At 45.7% G+C, this 17,787-nt stretch overlaps 1 protein-coding gene across 11 annotated transcripts in view; it reads left to right on the plus strand.

The window, feature by feature from the left end:
* Nucleotides 1–17,787, plus strand: part of CEP250 (centrosomal protein 250) — a 188,415-nt gene that overhangs the window by 93,052 nt on the left and 77,576 nt on the right. For 10 of the 11 annotated variants that reach the window (XM_075901435.2, XM_075901442.2, XM_075901440.2 and 7 more), the window contains 3 exons: nt 1,232–1,359; nt 1,554–1,723; nt 13,879–14,058. In XM_075901435.2, the coding sequence (XP_075757550.2) occupies nt 1,232–1,359; nt 1,554–1,723; nt 13,879–14,058 (478 nt within the window). The remainder of the gene's footprint in view (nt 1–1,231; nt 1,360–1,553; nt 1,724–13,878; nt 14,059–17,787) is intronic. The other variant, XM_075901443.2, reaches the window with a different exon arrangement.

Raw genomic sequence — 17,787 nt, forward strand, 5'->3', positions numbered from 1 at the left:
GCTCAGGATTAATTTTGCTTATCACCCATTTTAAAAAAAAGATTTTGAGGGCAAATTAAACATCAAGCAATCAATAAAATATTAGAACAATCAGAAGCAAGCACTTTCCCAAGTACCAGTCAGTGCTAGGGCAATGTTTAGCAAAAGTATATGACTTCCATGTATGCACAGTTTAAATGACATTTTATGTATGTATGTATTTATTTTGTTTGTTCAGCAATGTAATTTACAACTGGAATGCAGGGTATGAGTTACCAAGTGTTTGTTTGTAACTTAATTTTCATATGTTAAGGAAATGCTGAATAGTTATTGTCACTTTTTTCCTGTATTGTAGTTTAAATAAATTACCAAAACAACTGAAACTGGTGTGACTGTATTGCATTATTTTGACAAATAAAATATGCAGAATTTTTAATTTTTTCATGCAGAAAGTTGCCAGGAGTATAATAAGCAAGTAGGTCTAAAACAAACAAAAGGAAGTACTTCTTCACACAACACAGTCAACCTTTAGAATTTGTTGTCAAAGGGTGTTGACAGCCAAAAGTAAAATTGGGTTAAAAAAAAGAATTGGATAAGTTCATGGAGGGTAAGTTCATCAATTGCTATTAGCCAAGGGGACGCAACCCCGTGCTCTGAGTGTCCCTAAGCGTCTGAGTGCCAGATGAAGGGGAAAATCACTTGTTGTTGCCCTTTCCTCCTTATTCCCTCCGAAGTGCATGGTCCCAGTCACTGTCTGAAGACAGGATACTAGGTTAGATGGACCATTAGTCTGATCCAGTATAGCTGTTCCTTTGTTAATGTTATCATTAGCTAGCCAGGGAAGCTCATGTTTTTTGTCAGCCTACATAGCTGAGTTGTACTGTTAAGAGTGGTGGTCTCTAAGCATTGAAATTATTTTGCTTATTAATACAGATATTGTTGGTCCAACTACCTGAACTTGCACATGTTTTACTAGCAGCCCATTAACTTCATGTAAAATGGTCCTGTGAAATGTGTTAATGGCTTCTGCTAAACAATGTGTTCCACCATTTATATAACTACGTATGAAATCCATGACTTGAATAAACACTTAGTGTAAGTTCAAAAGTTTGTTTCTCTCACCAACAGAAATTGGTTCAATAAAAGATGTTACCTCACCCACCTTCTTTCTCCAATATCCAGGGACCAACATGACTACAACTACACTGCAAATGCAAGAGATTCATTATTGCTTTGCATTTATATCCTGTAGATCAGCAAAGGAGATCCTGGAGTCCTGCCTATTTGAGGCTCATCAGCAGGTGTCTCAGCTGGAGGTAACTAGGAGTCAGCTGGAAGTCAACATTCAGACTGTCACCCAAGCCAAAGAGGTGATACAAGGTAAAGCTGAGCAGCACAGTTAACCAAAAATATCCCTTCTGTGGATGGGGCAGAAGGGCTTTTATGGAGTAAAAGATGGAGATGGCCCACTACCTTTCTGGGACAGAGAAAGCTTTGGCATGTTGCAGTTGAGTGTTTAATAGCTCAAGGAAAGGAGAGGGGTTTAATCGCTTGCCTTGTCTTCTCTTTCACAGGAGAAGTGAAGTGCCTTTGTTGTGAGCTGGAAACAGAGAGAACCACAACTGAGCAAGAGCGGGAGAAGATGGCACAACAGCTCTCAAGGAAGGAGCAGCAATATAAAGATATCCTTAGCCTTCAGAAAGCTGTGTATGAGGAGGAAATGAACAAACTCTTGCAACACCTGGTAGGTGGAAAGATGATGGCCATCATCAAAGGGCAAAGCCAATGGGTTTGGATGGTTAAGGCCAGCCCAGCCCCTCGTCCCATTTTGATGTTTTCACGTAAATGAATGTTGTTCTTCGAGAGGTCCCCATGGATACTCCATGCTTGGTATCGATGCCGTCCTATCCTGGCGCCTGGATCGGAGATTTTGCAGCAATCCCTGCCGGGTGGTGCATGCACAGCACCAACCAGCATGCACAGTGCTAATCGGCCCTGGGCATGCGTGGCCCACACCTCCAGTTCCTTCTCAACCGCCCTCGGCCTGAGACGGACTTCTGCAGTTCTCTGACTTGTTCATACCTTTCATCGTTCGTTAGCTATTAATTCTTAGTTTCAGTTAGTGTTGTTAACAGTTTTGATAGTTAGTAGTAGTTACCAAAATAAAAATTTTTCATGCCTGGCTCTCCGGGTTTAAAACACTGCGCCTCCTGTAGAGACGCAATGCTTATTTCAGACAGACAATCGCAATGCGTCAGATGTCTATGAGAATATCTTGCCTCTCAAGATTGTCCCTACTGCGCCAAACTTAGGACCAGAACTCATAGGGACAGGAATCTTTGCCTCAAACTCGTCCTTTTGGAAAAGAAGGTACATCTGGCTTTGGACCCAGGAAGACAGCCTAGGGAGGTACGTTCACCCCCAGGCTCACCTCAGGGTAAGAAGGCACACAAAAAGGAGTTTCTTTCTGCCCCATTATCAGCCCTCGAGAAAACGGTCTCCTCCCAAACCATCAGCTCAGAGGCCTTGTGTCAGCATTTATGGTGTGCCAGGTACCTCAGGTGTCCAGGCACCGACTGCAAAGGGCTCAACCATTGCCTTAAGACTGTACTGGCACGGACCTCAGTATTGTCATCCACATTGGTACCAGCTCAGGCACCACTGGTACCAACGACTACAGCAGCAACGCCATTATCTGTACCGGGCTCTACGGCACCGACCGTTTCCACTGCACTGATGGTACCTTCTCTTTTGTTGGCACCGTCGGCACCGATCAGATCATTGGCACCACTCATATACTTCGTACCGCTGACATACCAGTGATCTCTGCCATCCATACCGAACACTCCATCTGCACCATTCAGGCACACATTACAAACCCCAGCACCAATCCTCCTGGCACCATTGCTGTACATGCGAAGTGCTGACTTGGCAGTCACATCAGCCCCTTAATCACCACTCTTTGGTACCGATGCTTCGCCGGTACCAATGTCATCATGGGCTTTATCCGCGGTGCAGTCACAGTTCTCTAGCAATGATGAAGAGGAGGTACAGGCCGCCTCCTCGCTGCACCGCAGCCCTCCGATGCAATATTACAAGCCCAAATATGATCCAAGAGTGATTCCTCCTTGGTATGGATACCGCTGGCGCCTCCTCCAGTACTGTCTGGCATAATGGCCTTATTGGAGTCCTTGGGGCTCATATAGGAGATACCACAGCCTGCATGTGAGCCTTTATAAACACGCTGCCTCTTACACCTTGAGCATCCACATCGATGCAACAATCAGAGGCTCCACAAGCAACAGAGGAGTCGCCCCTCCCCCCTCCCCCCTCAGATTCGTCACCGCCCACCAACTGTTCATCACCGGACAAGGCAATCATGCTACCGCCACCAGCGGATGACTACCAGCAGTTTAATGATATTTTTAAGAGAGTTGTGGCTGACCTCAAAATCACCCCAGAGGAACTGGTGCAACCCCAGCATGAGCTTACTGATATACTCCAGGCATCTCCATCCTACAAAATTGCCCTCCCCATCAATCCTGACATTTTAGATCTGGCCAACACAATTTGGCAAACGCCTGCATCGATTCCACCCATGTGCAAGCGTGCGGACAAAAAATATTAGGTATCCGCCAATACCTTGCAATTCCTCTTCAGTCAGCCCACACTGAATTCACTAGTGGTGGAAGGCGCATACCAGTGGAGAAAATAGCATTGCTTCCATACCACTCCTCCGGACAAGGACACAAAGAGCCTCGATCTATTTGGGTGTAAGACTTATACTTCTGCAACTTTACAGTTCAGAATCTCAAACTACTCTGCTTTGTTAGTGAAATACGACTTTTGCAATTACTCCGAGCTCATGGACTTCGTCGCTGATATCCCTGAGGCAAAAAGACCTAAATTTTCTGCCTTACTTTCCGAGGGACACGCCATTTCTAGAGCTGCCCTCCAGGTGGCACTTGATGCAGCCTAAACTGCTGCTAGAACCATGGCTCTCTACCTCGCCGCTCGCACCACAGCCAGAGTTTGCCTACAGCTTCTTGGCCACATGGTGGCCGCAACGTTCTTAGTACCGCATGCTCGACTTCACATGCGTTGTCTACAAATTTGGTTTTCCAGAGCTTACAAACCTTGGAAACACGCCATGTTGCTCTCACTCACGATACCACACAAGGTCAAAACATCACTCATTTGGTAGACGGAATCAGCCAACCTTTGCACAGGTGTCCCCTTCCTCCAGGCTTCCGCCTCGTGCACTATTACAACCAATGCCTCCCTCACCAGATGAGGTGCTCATTTCTGAGATCAGACTGCCCAAGGCCTCTGGTCAACCCTAGAGATGTCTTTACACACAAATCTCCTAGAATTGCACGCCATACACAGTGCTTCCCGGCATTTCTTGCCTTCTCTCCATGTCCTCACAGACAACATTACCTGTGTTTTCTATATCAATAGACCGGGAGGAGCCAGATCTCCTTCCCTTTGCACCAAAACCATAAAATTGTGGAACTGCTGTATCAGACACAATATTCACCTCTCCTCAATCCACATACCAGGTGTCTCCAATATTATGGCCAACGCTCTCAGCAGGTATTTCCCCCAACATCATGATTGGGTTTTCAACTGCTCGATAGCACGCTCCCATTTTCACAGGTGGGACTGACTATCAATGGATCTGTTTGCAACATTGCACAACCCTAAATACACTCAATTCTGCTTGAGAACGGGCATCGGGACAGGATCTCCAAGGTATGCCTTCCTCATCCAATGCGATCAGGACCTCTCCTATACTTTTACCCCTATACCACTTCTGGACAGGGTTGTTCAGAAGATCAGGACGAATGGCTCCACAATCATCCTGATAGCCTCCACCTTGCCTAGACAACTGTGGTATCCTTTTCTCCTCAAAATGTTGATTTGCACACCCATCAATGTCCCCCTCCAACATAGTTTGATCACTCTGGGGCAGACAGGGTAAACTTACCCAGCTCTGTGCAAGCTACATATAACAGCATGGCTCCTCCGTGGCTCTCCCAGGGAGAACTAGCATTTCCAAGATAGATCCAAGCAGTCCTCCTTTTTTGCCTCATCTTTACAGACAAGGTCATCCCTCTGATTGTTACACTGGGTAGCACTGTGTGAGGAGAAAGAGGAGAGCAGCCCTCAGCTGTAAAAGAAGAGGTTAAGGACTATTTAGAAAAGCTGAATGCACAAGTCCATGGTGCTGTTTGCAGTGTATCCAAGGGTGAGGAGGGAGGTGGCTGATGCGAATGCATAACCAGTGGTCATTATCTTTGAAAACTGATGGTGATCATAGATAATTGGAAAAAGGTAGTGCCCATCTTTAATAAAGGAAAAAAAGAGAATCAGTTTCACCTCGGGCCTGGAATAATCATGGAGCAGATGTTCAAGAAATCCATTTTGAAAGACTTGAGGAGAGGAAGGTGATCTGGAACAGTCATCATGCAAAAGTCCCAGAGCTTCAACCCTGCAGGTCTTGCCTCAAATCTATGCCTTTGGGCAAGCCCCATGACTCATGCCTTTGGTACCTGAGGGAAGCTCATCAGGCAGATAGGTGCAAGATCTGCAAGCCCTTCAAACCACACATCAGAAAGGAGCAGGACTTTTGCCTTAAGCAGCTCCATATGGAATTTGCTTATCAGCTTCGAAGATAGGACCCGGTATTAAGTGCCTTGGTGCATATCTTACTCCTTTTGGTCCTGGGTTGACACCAAAGAAAAACTCTTCCTATCATTGAAACAAAATACAGGACTATGTAGCACTTTAAAGACTAACAAGATGGTTTATTAGATGATGAGCTTTCGTGGGCCAGACCCACTTCCTCAGATCAAATAGTGGAAGAAAATAGTCACAACCATATATACCAAAGGATACAATTAAAAAAAATGAATACATATGAAAAGGACAAATCACATTTCAGAACAGAAGGGGATGCGGGGGGGGGGGGAGAGGGGAGAGAGAGGAAGGTAAATGTCTGTGAGTTAATGATATTAGAGGTGGGGAAAGGTAAATGTCTGTGAGCTAATTGTATTAGAGGTGATAATTGGGGAAACTATCTTTGTAATGGGTAAGGTAGTTGGTGTCTTTGTTGAGCCCCCCCTTGAAGAGTGTCCAATTTTAGCATGAATGACAGTTCAGAGGATTCCCTTTCAAGTTCAGATTTGAAAGTCTTCTGGAGTAGGATGCAGGTAATTAGGTCGTTGAGACAGTGTCCTTTCTGGTTGAAATAACAAGAAACTGTTTTTTCTTTGTGATCCTGTCTAATATCTGTTTTGTGGGCATTGATCCTTTGGGGAAGTGTCTGAGACGTTTGTCCAATGTACATAGCAGACGGACACTTTCGGCACATGATAGCATAAATTATATTTCTGGATGCGCAGGAATATGTATTCTTGATCTTATAACTCACTTGGTTAGGCCCAATAATGGTATCAGCAGAGTGAATATGTGGACAAAGCTGGCAACGGGGTTTGTTGCAAGGGAAAGTACCAGGGTTGGTATTAGTGTGGTATGTCCTGTGGTTGTTGGTAAGAATCATCTTGAGGTTAGGTGGTTGTCTATAGGAGACTATGGGTCTGTCTCCCAGAGCTTCTTGGAGTTTAGTATTCTGTTCCAGTATAGGCTGTAATTTATTGATAATGTGTTGGACAGGTTTAAGTTGGGGGCTGTAGGTGATGACAAGTGGTGTTCTATTGTTGGTTTTCTTGGGTCTGTCTTGTAGTAGATGGTTTCTAGGTATTCGTTTGGCTCTTTCAATTTGCTTTTTTATTTCTCCGGGTGGGTAGTTGAGGTTTATAAATGCTTGGTAGAGATCCTGAAGTTTCTGGTCTCTGTCAGTGGGATTAGAGCAGATGCGGTTGTATCGAAGGGCTTGGCTATAGATGATGGATCGTATGGTGTGTGCTGAATGGGAGCTGGAAGCATGTAGGTAACTGTATGAGTCAGTGGGTTTTCTGTAGAGGGTGGTGTCTAATTTTCCATTGTTGATTTGTATGTGATGTCCAGGAAATGGATCTCTCATGTGGAATGGTCCAGGCTGAGGTTAATGGTGGAGTGTAGGTTGTTGAGATCTCTGTGGAATGTCTCCAGTGTTTCTTGGCTATGCGTCCAGATCATAAAGATGTCATTGATGTAGCGTAAGTAGAGAAGGGGTAAAAGGGGACGGGAGTTGAGGAAACGTTGTTCTAAGTCAGCCATAAAGATATTAGCATACTGTGGGGCCATGCGTGTACCCATGGCTGTGCCGCTGATCTGGAGGTATAAATTGTTCTCAAACTGGAAATAATTGTGGGAGAGAACAAAGTTACATAGGTCTGCTATCAGGTTGGCAGTGGTGTCCTCTGGGATAGTGTTTCTAACTGCTTGTAATCCATCTTCATGTGGGATGTTAGTGTATAGTGCTTCTATATCCATGGTGGCAAGGATGGTGTTATCAGGGAGGTTATCGATGTTTTGTAGTTTCCTTAGCAAGTCAGTAGTGTCTCGGAGATAGCTGGGGGTGTTGGTTGCGTAGGGTTTGAGGAGAGAGTCTACATAGCTGGATAGACCTGTAGTGAGTGTGCCAATACAAGAGATGATGGGGCGTCCGGGGACTCCAGGTTTATGGATCTTGGAAAGCAGATAGAACAATTCCGGTCAAGGGTCAGAAGGTGTTTCTGTGTGGATTTGTTCCCGAGTAGCTGTAGGGAGGCTTTTAAGGAGTAATTTCTTTTGGTATTCCAAGGTGGGATCAGAGAAGAGAGGTTTGTAAAATGTGGTGTTGGAGAGTTGTCTGGTTGCCTCTTGGTTATAGTCGGCCTTATTCATAATGAACACAGCACCACCTTTGTCAGCTGGTTTGATTATAATGTCCAGGTTGTTTTTGAGACTCTGGATGTCATGGTGTTCAGTGTGGCTGAGATTGTGCGTTGCTTGTTGTTTGCGAAAAATGTCAGTCTGTGCATTGTTGCGGAAGCTTTGTATATAGAAAGCCAGATTGTAATTCCGACCGTCAGGGGGAGTCCATATAGAATTATTTTTCCTTTTGTGTTGATAGGGGGGATCTGGTAGGTCCAACTACCTTACCCATTACAAAGATAGCTTCTCCAATTATCACCTCTAATACCATTAGCTCACAGACATTTACCTTCCTCCCCCCCCCCCCCCCCCGCATCCTCCTTCTGTTCTGAAATGTGATTTGTCCTTTTCATATGTGTTCACTTTTTTTTTTAAATTGTATCCTTTGGTATATATAGTTGTGACTATTTTCTTCCACTATTTGATCTGAGGAAGTGGGTCTGGCCCACGAAAGCTCATCATCTAATAAACCATCTTGTTAGTCTTTAAAATTAGATCTTTACATAGTCCTGTATTTTGTTTCAGCTACATCAGACTAACACGGCTACATTTCTATCACTCTTCCTATCATTGGCACTCTTTGAAGGCCTCCATTCTGTACTGATCTTATTCCCCAACGCTCTTCTCCAGAATGGTAAAAGTCCTCTTTGTTGGCACCAGTAGCACCCCCGCTTTGCCCATGCCAGCCGTATCTGAAGGCCCTATCAGTGCGCATTTGTTGTTCTGGTCTTGTATTCTGAGCCCTATCTTCATGGGCTCTCCAAGAATGGAAGTGGTGGCGGTCGGCCCATCTTTCACACTAGACACATTCAGGGCTGCTCAGGTCCCCATCGACAGGCCAGCTGCTTGCTGGCACTCTTAATGAGGGAAGGCAGTTATGCTGGGCCCACCTGCTCTGTTCCGTTGTCTCCCCAGTTCGAGTCCTGGCACAGCTCAGAGCCCTGCCACCACTCCAAAGAATGGTCTGACTCGTGACACCACTCTCTCAGCCAGACCTCTTAGAGCCATTCCCTTTGGAGTGCATCTGTTGTGAGCAGATACTGGTCTGGCTTGGAGTGATCATAGCAGTCCAGCCGTCCTTGCAGCACATGGCACCAAAGCACTTCATGGCATCAGAGATCCTGGCACTGTTCAAGCTTATGCTCTTATGAGCACCATCAGCATGCTTAGAGCCTCAGCACTACCCTTCTTGGCACTGCTCTTCAGAGTGTGTAGTCCTGCCTCAGCCCCATTCTTTTGAGCCTCACTTCACTGCCACTCTTTGGAGCATGATAGTCTGTCTTTGCATTGACCCAGCACCGGTCTTGATCCTGACACTATTCACTCGCTGGACAATGTTTGTGATCTTTGCACCTGTTCTGGTCCCGTGAGTAGTCCAGGTCATGTCACTTGACAAGCTGTGGGCAATGCGAACCAGCACCGGATTCTCCTTCAGTCCTGACTGGTCCTGCTCTGCCGTGGTCCTCCTGTTTGGGCTGTCTTGTCACCTTTGAGGGAAGTCTCTGGTGGGTTGATGCCAGCGGGCTTTCCTAGGCACCTGGCAGCCCTTCAGTAGCTGCTGCAGTGGCTATATTGGACACTGTGGGCAGTCTGCCAACCCCAGGGCACTTTGCTTGCTGGACCTTTGTCAGTCTCTTAGAAGTTGTGAGTTTCCAAGGTGATGTCTGGCTGCCTTCCACCACAAGACCAAGGGCCACCTGCGACGCAGCTTGCCATGGCCAAAGAAAACACCCTATCCAAGGACTGGACCCAGACTGGGATGTGACCTCTCTGCTGGCCTCTTCATCTTCCTCCCCAGGGGTATGTCTACACTACCCTCCTAATTCGAAATAGGAGGGTAATGTAGGCATACCGCAATTGCAAATGAAGCCCGGAATTTGAATTTCTCGGGCTTCATTTGCATAAAGCCGACCGGCGCCATTTTTAAATGCCGGCAGTTCGAACCCCGTGCCGCGCGACTACACGCGGCACGGAGTAGCTAGTTCGGATTAGGCTTCCTAATCCGAACTAGATGTACTCGTGGAATGAGGAGTACAGCTAGTTCGGATTAGGAAGCCTAATCCGAACTAGCTACTCCGTGCCGCGTGTAGCCGCGCGGCACGGGGTTCGAACTGCTGGCATTTAAAAATGGCGCCGGCCGGCTTTATGCAAATGAAGCCCGGGAAATTCAAATCCCGGGCTTCATTTGCAATTGCGGTATGCCTACATTACCCTCCTATTTCGAATTAGGAGGGTAGTGTAGACATACCCCAGATGAGGTGATAGAGGGCACATCCATCACAGGCCTTTCTCCCATGGAATACAGTGCTTTACAGGATCTCCTTTGTAAGGTGGCCTCAACCTCCAGGTGTAGAAGAGAATTGAGCATGTCAACCCCACGGTTGATATCCTGGCTCCTGAAGGTCCTTTAAGGGTGGTCCACTCCATCCTGACCTTGGCCAAAACTAATTGGCAGATTCATGCCTCCAGCCCTCCCATGGCAAAAGGGATGGAGAGAAAATATTTTGTCCCTGTCAAGGGCTTTGTATACTTGTACTTTGTATACTCTCTGCCATGCTTTCTAGTGGTGGAGGCAGTGAATGAGAAAGGAGAGACAGGGCCACCACGCCCCAGTGCCAGAATAAAAAGATAGTCAAGCGCTTTGATCTATTCAGCCACAAGGTTTAATTCATGGTGGGCCTTCCATTCAGGATAGTGAACCAGCAGGCTAGTCCTGCTGCTTAAACCCAGGAAGCCAACCCTCATGCTCACACAAAGGATTGAGTTCATTGGGGCAATCAATACTAGATGCCACCGTGGCTTAGGCATTCCTGCTAGAGCAGCATTTTGTGGTGTTAACCCAGCTGTTGTGGTCACTTGCCGCCTTTCCAGTCACCACAGCCAGGATATGCCTCCATCTTCTGGGCAAATGGTGGCTTGCTCATATGTTGTCCCATTTGTCAGGCTTCACCTTTGGCTTGTCCAGTCTTGGTTATCATTGATGTATCGTCCGGGATGTGACAGCATTTACATGGTGAGCACTGTTTCCTGTCACGTGATTCATGCCCTCTGATGGTGGCTGGACCCCAAGTTGGTAATGGTTGGGGTTCTTTTTCATGCTTCACAAATCATGGTGTCTCTGGTCACAGACTTGTCTGCTTTGGGCTGGGGGCTTACCTTGCGGACCTCACTATTCAGGGAATGTGGACAGAGGCAGAGTTATCTCTCCACATCAGTGTCTGCGAGCTCTGGACCAGCCACCTCACGTCTCTTGCATTTCTACCCCATGTTCAGGGGCAGTGCACGGCAGCCACATCAGACAAAATGATTGCCATGTACTACATCAAGGAATGATGGAACCAACCCCAGGGATACCCCAAGCTCTTTCCCCAAAAGAGCTTGAAAAAAAGAAAATAGAAAAACAAGCTGCAGTCTTTGGAAATTGACCCCTCAGTCAGACATGCAGACACACACACAGACAGACCTTTCAGGACACAAAAATCAACCAATACCGGTTAATTAGAAAAAGAAACAATAATTTATTATCAGAACCAAACTACAGTTGCAAGCATAGTAAAGTGGCTGTATGGGAAGAGCCACCAATTGATCTAGATACTTAGGGGAAGCCCCAGGGCTAAAAGCTTAGTTACAAAAGAAAGAAAATACAATTAACACCTCAGACATTATTTCTGAATTCCCAAACCAGGAAAACAACAAATCCTGACGAACTATCTAAACTTTTCCCTACTTTTGCACATTGTAAGAAGTCTGTTTTTGGAGAGAGAAATGTTTCTCAGCTCCCTCAGTCTTGGAAGAAACTGCTCTGCCTCTCAAATCCAGAAGAGAGAGAGAAAAAAGCCTCTCTTCCCTTTTGAAATTCCTACCTGGATTGTTATTGGCTGACCTGGCTAGGTACAGGAGGCATTGGTGAACCCCTTTGTCGCCAGGTGCTGGACATCACTCCTGATTATGACATTTTTCATATTTGGTGTCTGCAACATAACCTGGCCCCCTTTTCTGCCTCTATTCCCAAAAGTGCTGGAGTATCTGGTGTCCCTAAAGCAACAAGGCTTGGCGACTTCATTGCTGAAAGATGGTGTCCAGCTCTCCTTTCCAGAAGCCTCTGTCTTCACAAGCTCTTTGATGGGGTGCTTTGTCAAGGGTATGGGCAGACTCCATCATCTGGCCCAGCATCCTGTCCTTACATGGGATCTCATCCTGGTACTTATGGTATTCATGGGTCCCCTCCTCCCTTTGAGTCTTTGGCTGTCTTCTTTACCTTTTGTGGAAGGTGGCCTTTCTGGTTGCCATCATCTCTGCTTGGTGGTTGTTGGAGTGCTGCTCTCTGACATCAGAACCCCTATATGTAGCTTTCCATACAGACAAAGTCCAACTTCATCCTCACCCAGCTTTTCTTCTGAAAGTGTTCTCAAGCTTCCATTTTCCTCCATGTTTTATCCTAAGCCCCACCAACATTTACTGGAACAAAGAGTGCACTCCTTTAATGTCAGCCGGGTGCTTGCCTTCTACGTTGACCGGACTTTCTCAAGTCTTCACAGTTGTCTGTAGCCATGGCAGATGACATGAAGGAGCTGCCAGTCTTGTTGGAGCACATTTTTTTCTGAATTATGGCATGTATCTGCACATGCTTAATTTTTCTAAGGTTCCCACCCACTGCTTCTCACAGCATGTAGGCATAGGTCTCCCTTGACTGCTTTCCTGGCTCATATACCTCTTTAGGAGATCTGTAGAGCAGCAACGTGGTTTTCAGTTAATTTTGTCATGTTGCATTATGCCATTGCGCAATAGTCCAAACAGGACACAACCTTTGGTACCATGGTGCTCAAGGCAGCAACTCATTGATTCCAACCTCTCCTCTTGGGTAAGGCTTGTGAATCACCTAATTGGAGTTGATATGAACAGGTACTCAAAGAAGAAAAAATGGTTACTCACCTTTGTAACCATTGTCCTTCAGGATGTTGCTCATATCTATTCTCCATGCCCATCCTCCTTCCTCTCTGTTGGAGTAGCCAGCAAGAAGGAACTGAGGGGCAATTTGGTCAGCAGGGTCAATGCACTGGCACCACTCGAGGGGGCTCCACAGCTAACCTAATGGGTAGCAGCTAGGGAAAAACTTTCCAACAGCTGTGTATCTGGTGCGTGCACACACCTAATTGGAATAGATAAAAGCAATTTGTATCAAAGAACAACAGTTACGAAGGTAACTAACTGTTTTTTCTCAGTAGTGGCCGATGACAGAACAAGGAGCAATGGTTTCAAGTCGCAGTGGGGGAAATCTAGGTTGGATATTAAAAAAAACTATTTCCCTATGAGGGTGGTGAAGCACTGGAATGGGTTGCTTTAGGAGATGGTGGAATCTCCATCCCTAGAGTTTTTTAAGGCTCAGCTTGACAAAGCCCGGGCTGGAATGATTTAGTTGGGGTTGGTCCTGCTTGGAGCAGGGGGTTGGACTGAATGTCCATCTGAAATCTTTTCCACCCCTTTGATTTGATTGTACGAAGCATCCACCTGAGGCTCTGGCACACTGCAGCGAGTTGCCCAGGGAGTGTAATAGTGTGGAATCAGGAGGAGTCAGAAGAGCTGCCGGAAGCTTTGTTCTGTTCTAGCTGGACTTTGGCTGAGGTAGGCTATGGAGTGGGTCCATACTGTCTGGCCTAGCCTGAATGATGTGGGGTGTCATTCTATACACATATTGTGCATTAATCAAAATGTTGAATTAAGATATAGCATCACAGGAGATAGAAACAGATGCTGTGATGCAGGGAATCCTACAGGATGGGAGACAATCCTCACAGGAGGAAGGGGCAACAGGTGGAGGGAAGGTAGGATGCAGTTTCCCCTCAAAGGAGTTCTCGTGGAAAATAGGATAGAAGCAATTATAATCTACAGCAGTGCCAGGAATGTTGTAAGCTGTTGATGCTTCATTTTGGTGGATGTAATGCTGACCCAAGCCTTTGGCTGGCGCCACATCTACTTGTGATATGAAGAGGTGGATTAAGTCTGAAGCACCCTAATACCACTTCTTCTGATTGTTAGGAGAATGAGCAGGAACGGCACCGTGCAGAACTAGAAGAGCTGTTGGAGCACTCAGCCCAAGAGAAAGCAGAGGCAGAAGGTGCTTATGAGAAAAAGATGTTGGAGCTGAGGCAGGAGGTAGCTACTCTGCAATCTAAGGAAGAAGAGGAGAGAACAAGGGCTGAAAATGCCCAGCAAGAGGTAAAGCGTTTGGGAGGGAAAATTGTACATTTAAACAGCAGACATCTTTTGTCTCATGACTGGTGAAGCTTCCAGTTACACTGGTGTCTAGGAAAAAGTAAAAGGCCTATTGAAGATGATAAAATACCTTGTCTTTTAATAGGAATGCAGGATTAATAAATGAGAGAGTCCATTGCCCACAAAAGTCTGTGACCTAACTCTGATAGCGATGGCTGTTTGATACTGCAAAGAAGCTGAAATGTCTACATCTGGGTAATTGTGCAGTGCAGAGTAGGGCAGTGGTCTCCAACCTTTTTACACCCAAGATCACTTTTTAAATGACAGACCAAGCCAAGATCTACCACCCCGCCCCTTCCTTGAAGCCCCACCCTCTCTATTCTCCTCCTCTCCATCACTTGCTATCCCCAATCCTTATACTGCTACTTTAAAAAAATTCCCACCATTCCTGCAGCTACTCACCTGTGCTGTTGATCGGTGAGTAGCTGCTCCTCAAATGAGGAAATCTAATATAAATGTACTGCGCAGGCGCGCAGTTCAGAGAGGGCTCAAGAGCTACTCTTAGAGCCTCCAAGATCTACCGGTAGATCGCGATCTACTGGTTGGTGACCACGGGAGTAGGGTATGGGGGAAATCTTTTCTGAAATGCTTATGTCCAAAGGAGCACGTGTGAGTGCCTTTACATTTATCTTTGCTAAATGCGATAATAATAAATGAGGGGTTTGTATTTCACTTACCTTTATTCTGTTTTAGGGTGAAGACTCCTGGCTTTGAGCTGTCTGATGAGAAAGGGTTAGCTCAGGTGTATGGGGAGAGGAGTGTCAACGGTTTTTGTATTTTCACTGTACAAAAGGAACCTGATATTAGATGACCCATTGTAACATGAAGCAATTAATTCACCAGGCTTTTAATTGCTTTGTGTTTATGAGAAAAAGACAGCAGAGCTGTCACCATCTCCTCTCATGTTCTTCTCATCACCAGTGATGGTTGTTGGAATCATTCCAGACTTCTTGATTTAAGAGCTTTTCTCACTTGCATACAGTTATGAATAGTAATTGTTAGTGTTGGATAGTTAGTTTATATATAAATTAGTGATATAGACTCATAGACTTTAAGGTCAGAAGGGACCATTATAATCTAGTCTGACCCCCTACACAATGAAGGCCATAGAATCTCACCCACCTTCTCCTAGAATAATCCTCTCACCTATATCTCAGATATTGAAGTCCTCAAATGGTTTAAGAACCCCAAGATGCAGAGACTCCTCCAGCAAGTGATCCATGCCCCATGCTACAGAGGAAGGCGAAAAACCTCCAGGACCTCTGCCAATCTACCCTGGAGAAAAATTCCTGCCCGACACCAAATATGGCGATCAGCTGAAGCCTGGTATGTTTCATAGAATCATAGAATACCGGAACTGGAAGGAATCTTGAGAGGTCATCAAGTCCAGTCCCTTGCCCTCATGGCAGGGCTAAGCATTTCTGATTTGACATCATTTTTGGACCATTTTTTCTCTTTCAGTACTGTTATCAGAAGGTTATGTCTCCATTTTCAGCATCAGTACCAAGGAGAGACCCTGGTGCTTCCACTAAGCACATATCAAGAGAAAGCTGCCTCAGAGGCATCACCTCCTAAGAAGGGTCATTGCCTCTGGACCCTGTGCCAGGTCCATCAAGTCTGTCCCAAGAGACATTTAAGGAGTCAATAAATAATGCCTGTCCCATCCACTCCAGAGGCATGTGTTACCATGAGAGACTTGCTTAGCTTCTTGGTACCAGTTTCACCAACATTGACTCTGGGAACTGTGGAAGAGTATCTGAGTGATAGAATCATAGAATCATAGAATCATAGGACTGGAAGGGACCTCGAGAGGTCATCGAGTCCAGCCCCCTGCCCTCAAGGCAGGATCAAGCTCCGTCTACACCATCCCTGACAGATGTCTATCTAACCTGTTCTTAAATATCTCCAGAGAGGGAGATTCCACCACCTCCCTTGGCAATTTATTCCAATATTTGACCACCCTGACAGTTAGGAATTTTTTCCTAATGTCCAATCTAAACCTCCCCTGCTGCACTTTAAGCCCATTACTCCTTGTCCTGTCCTCAGAAACCAAGAGGAACAAATTTTCTCCTTCCTCCTTGTGACACCCTTTTAGATATTTGAAAGCCGCTATCATGTCCCCCCTTAATCTTCTTTTTTCCAAACTAAACAAGCCCAGTTCATGAAGCCTAATAGTCCTGATCTCAGTCTGACAGGACAGTGAGGTTCTGTATAGACTTCAGATCAGTCAATGCTATCTCTTGCTTTGATTCCTATCCAGTACCAAGGGTGGATGACTTGCTGGAATGGCTGGAAAATGCAAAGTTTATACCAACTCTCAGCTAAACTAAGGAGTACTGGCAGATACCCAGCCCTCAGCATCCTACAAGAAGAAAGCCTTCCTACTGCAATCCGGCTTGTATCACTTGGTCACCATGCCTTTTGACTTGCATGGAGCCACAGCTATATACCAGCAGCTAATTACACAACTCTTACAACTCCATTGGAAATACTTAGTTGTGCACATTGATGATATTGCAGTCTTCAGTCCAGTTGCAAGGAGTACACACAAACATCTCATCACAGTGCATCAAACCTTGAGAGAAGTTGGACTGCTAAGGGCCATCTCAGATGACAGGAGGTAACTTACTTGGGATACAGTTGCAGCGCCCCTCCTCAACCTGACAAAGAATTGTAAGGAGATGCAAAATCCAGTGGTTGTAGGACTCTGAGAGCCTTCCAGAATCTGAAAGCATGATTAACCCAACAGCCAGTCCTATATAAGCCATATTTTTCAGAACCATTCATTGTACAGATTGATGCTTCAGAAGTGAGCCTGGAGGCTGTACTGTTGAAGGAGCAAAATGGGGAAGAACACCCTGTCCTCTATGAGCCAGAAACTGTTTCTTGGGGAAGGGAAGTATTCCACCATTGAGGAGGAATCTTTAGCAGTGGAGTGGGGAAGTAAAGCCCTAAGATGTTACCTTTTGCCTCATGATATACCAGGCACCTCCAAGGTGGATCAACAACATGAAATATTTGAATGCACAGATTCTGCAGTGGTACCTATCTTTATTAAATGATACAATATTAGGGTTTGAAGGGACCTCTGGAGGTCATTTAGCCGCTGCCCTCCCACCCCCGCTCAAATCAGGAACAACCCCTACTAAATCATCATGAAAAGTCATAGAAGTTGGGAGAGATACTAGAAGACTGGAAAAGGGCAAATATCGTGCCAGGGAAGATAATGGAGCAAGTGAATGAGGAATTCATCTGCAAACATCTGGAAGAAAATAAGGTGATGGGTAACAGCCAGCATGGATTTGTAAAGAACAAATCATGTCAAACCAATCTGATACCTTTCTTTGCTAGGATATCAAGTCTGGTGGATGTGGTATACCTAGACTTTAGTAAAGCATTTGATACGGTCTTGCATGACCTTCTTATTAATAAACCAGGGAAATAAAATCTAGATGGGGCTACTGTAAGGTAGGTGCATAATTAGCTGGATAACCATTCTCACAGAGTAGTTATTAACGGTTCACAATCATGCTGGAAGGGCATAACAAGTGGAGTACTGCAGGGGTCTGTTTTGGGACCAGTTCTGTTCAATATCCTCATCAGCTATTTAGATGATGGCATGGAGAGCATGATTATTAAGTTCACAGATGATACCAAGCTGGGAGGGGTTGC

Source organism: Pelodiscus sinensis, chromosome 17 (assembly GCF_052426305.1).
Source record: "Pelodiscus sinensis isolate ZL-2025 chromosome 17, ASM5242630v1, whole genome shotgun sequence".
In the NCBI taxonomy this organism is placed as follows: domain Eukaryota; kingdom Metazoa; phylum Chordata; order Testudines; family Trionychidae; genus Pelodiscus; species Pelodiscus sinensis.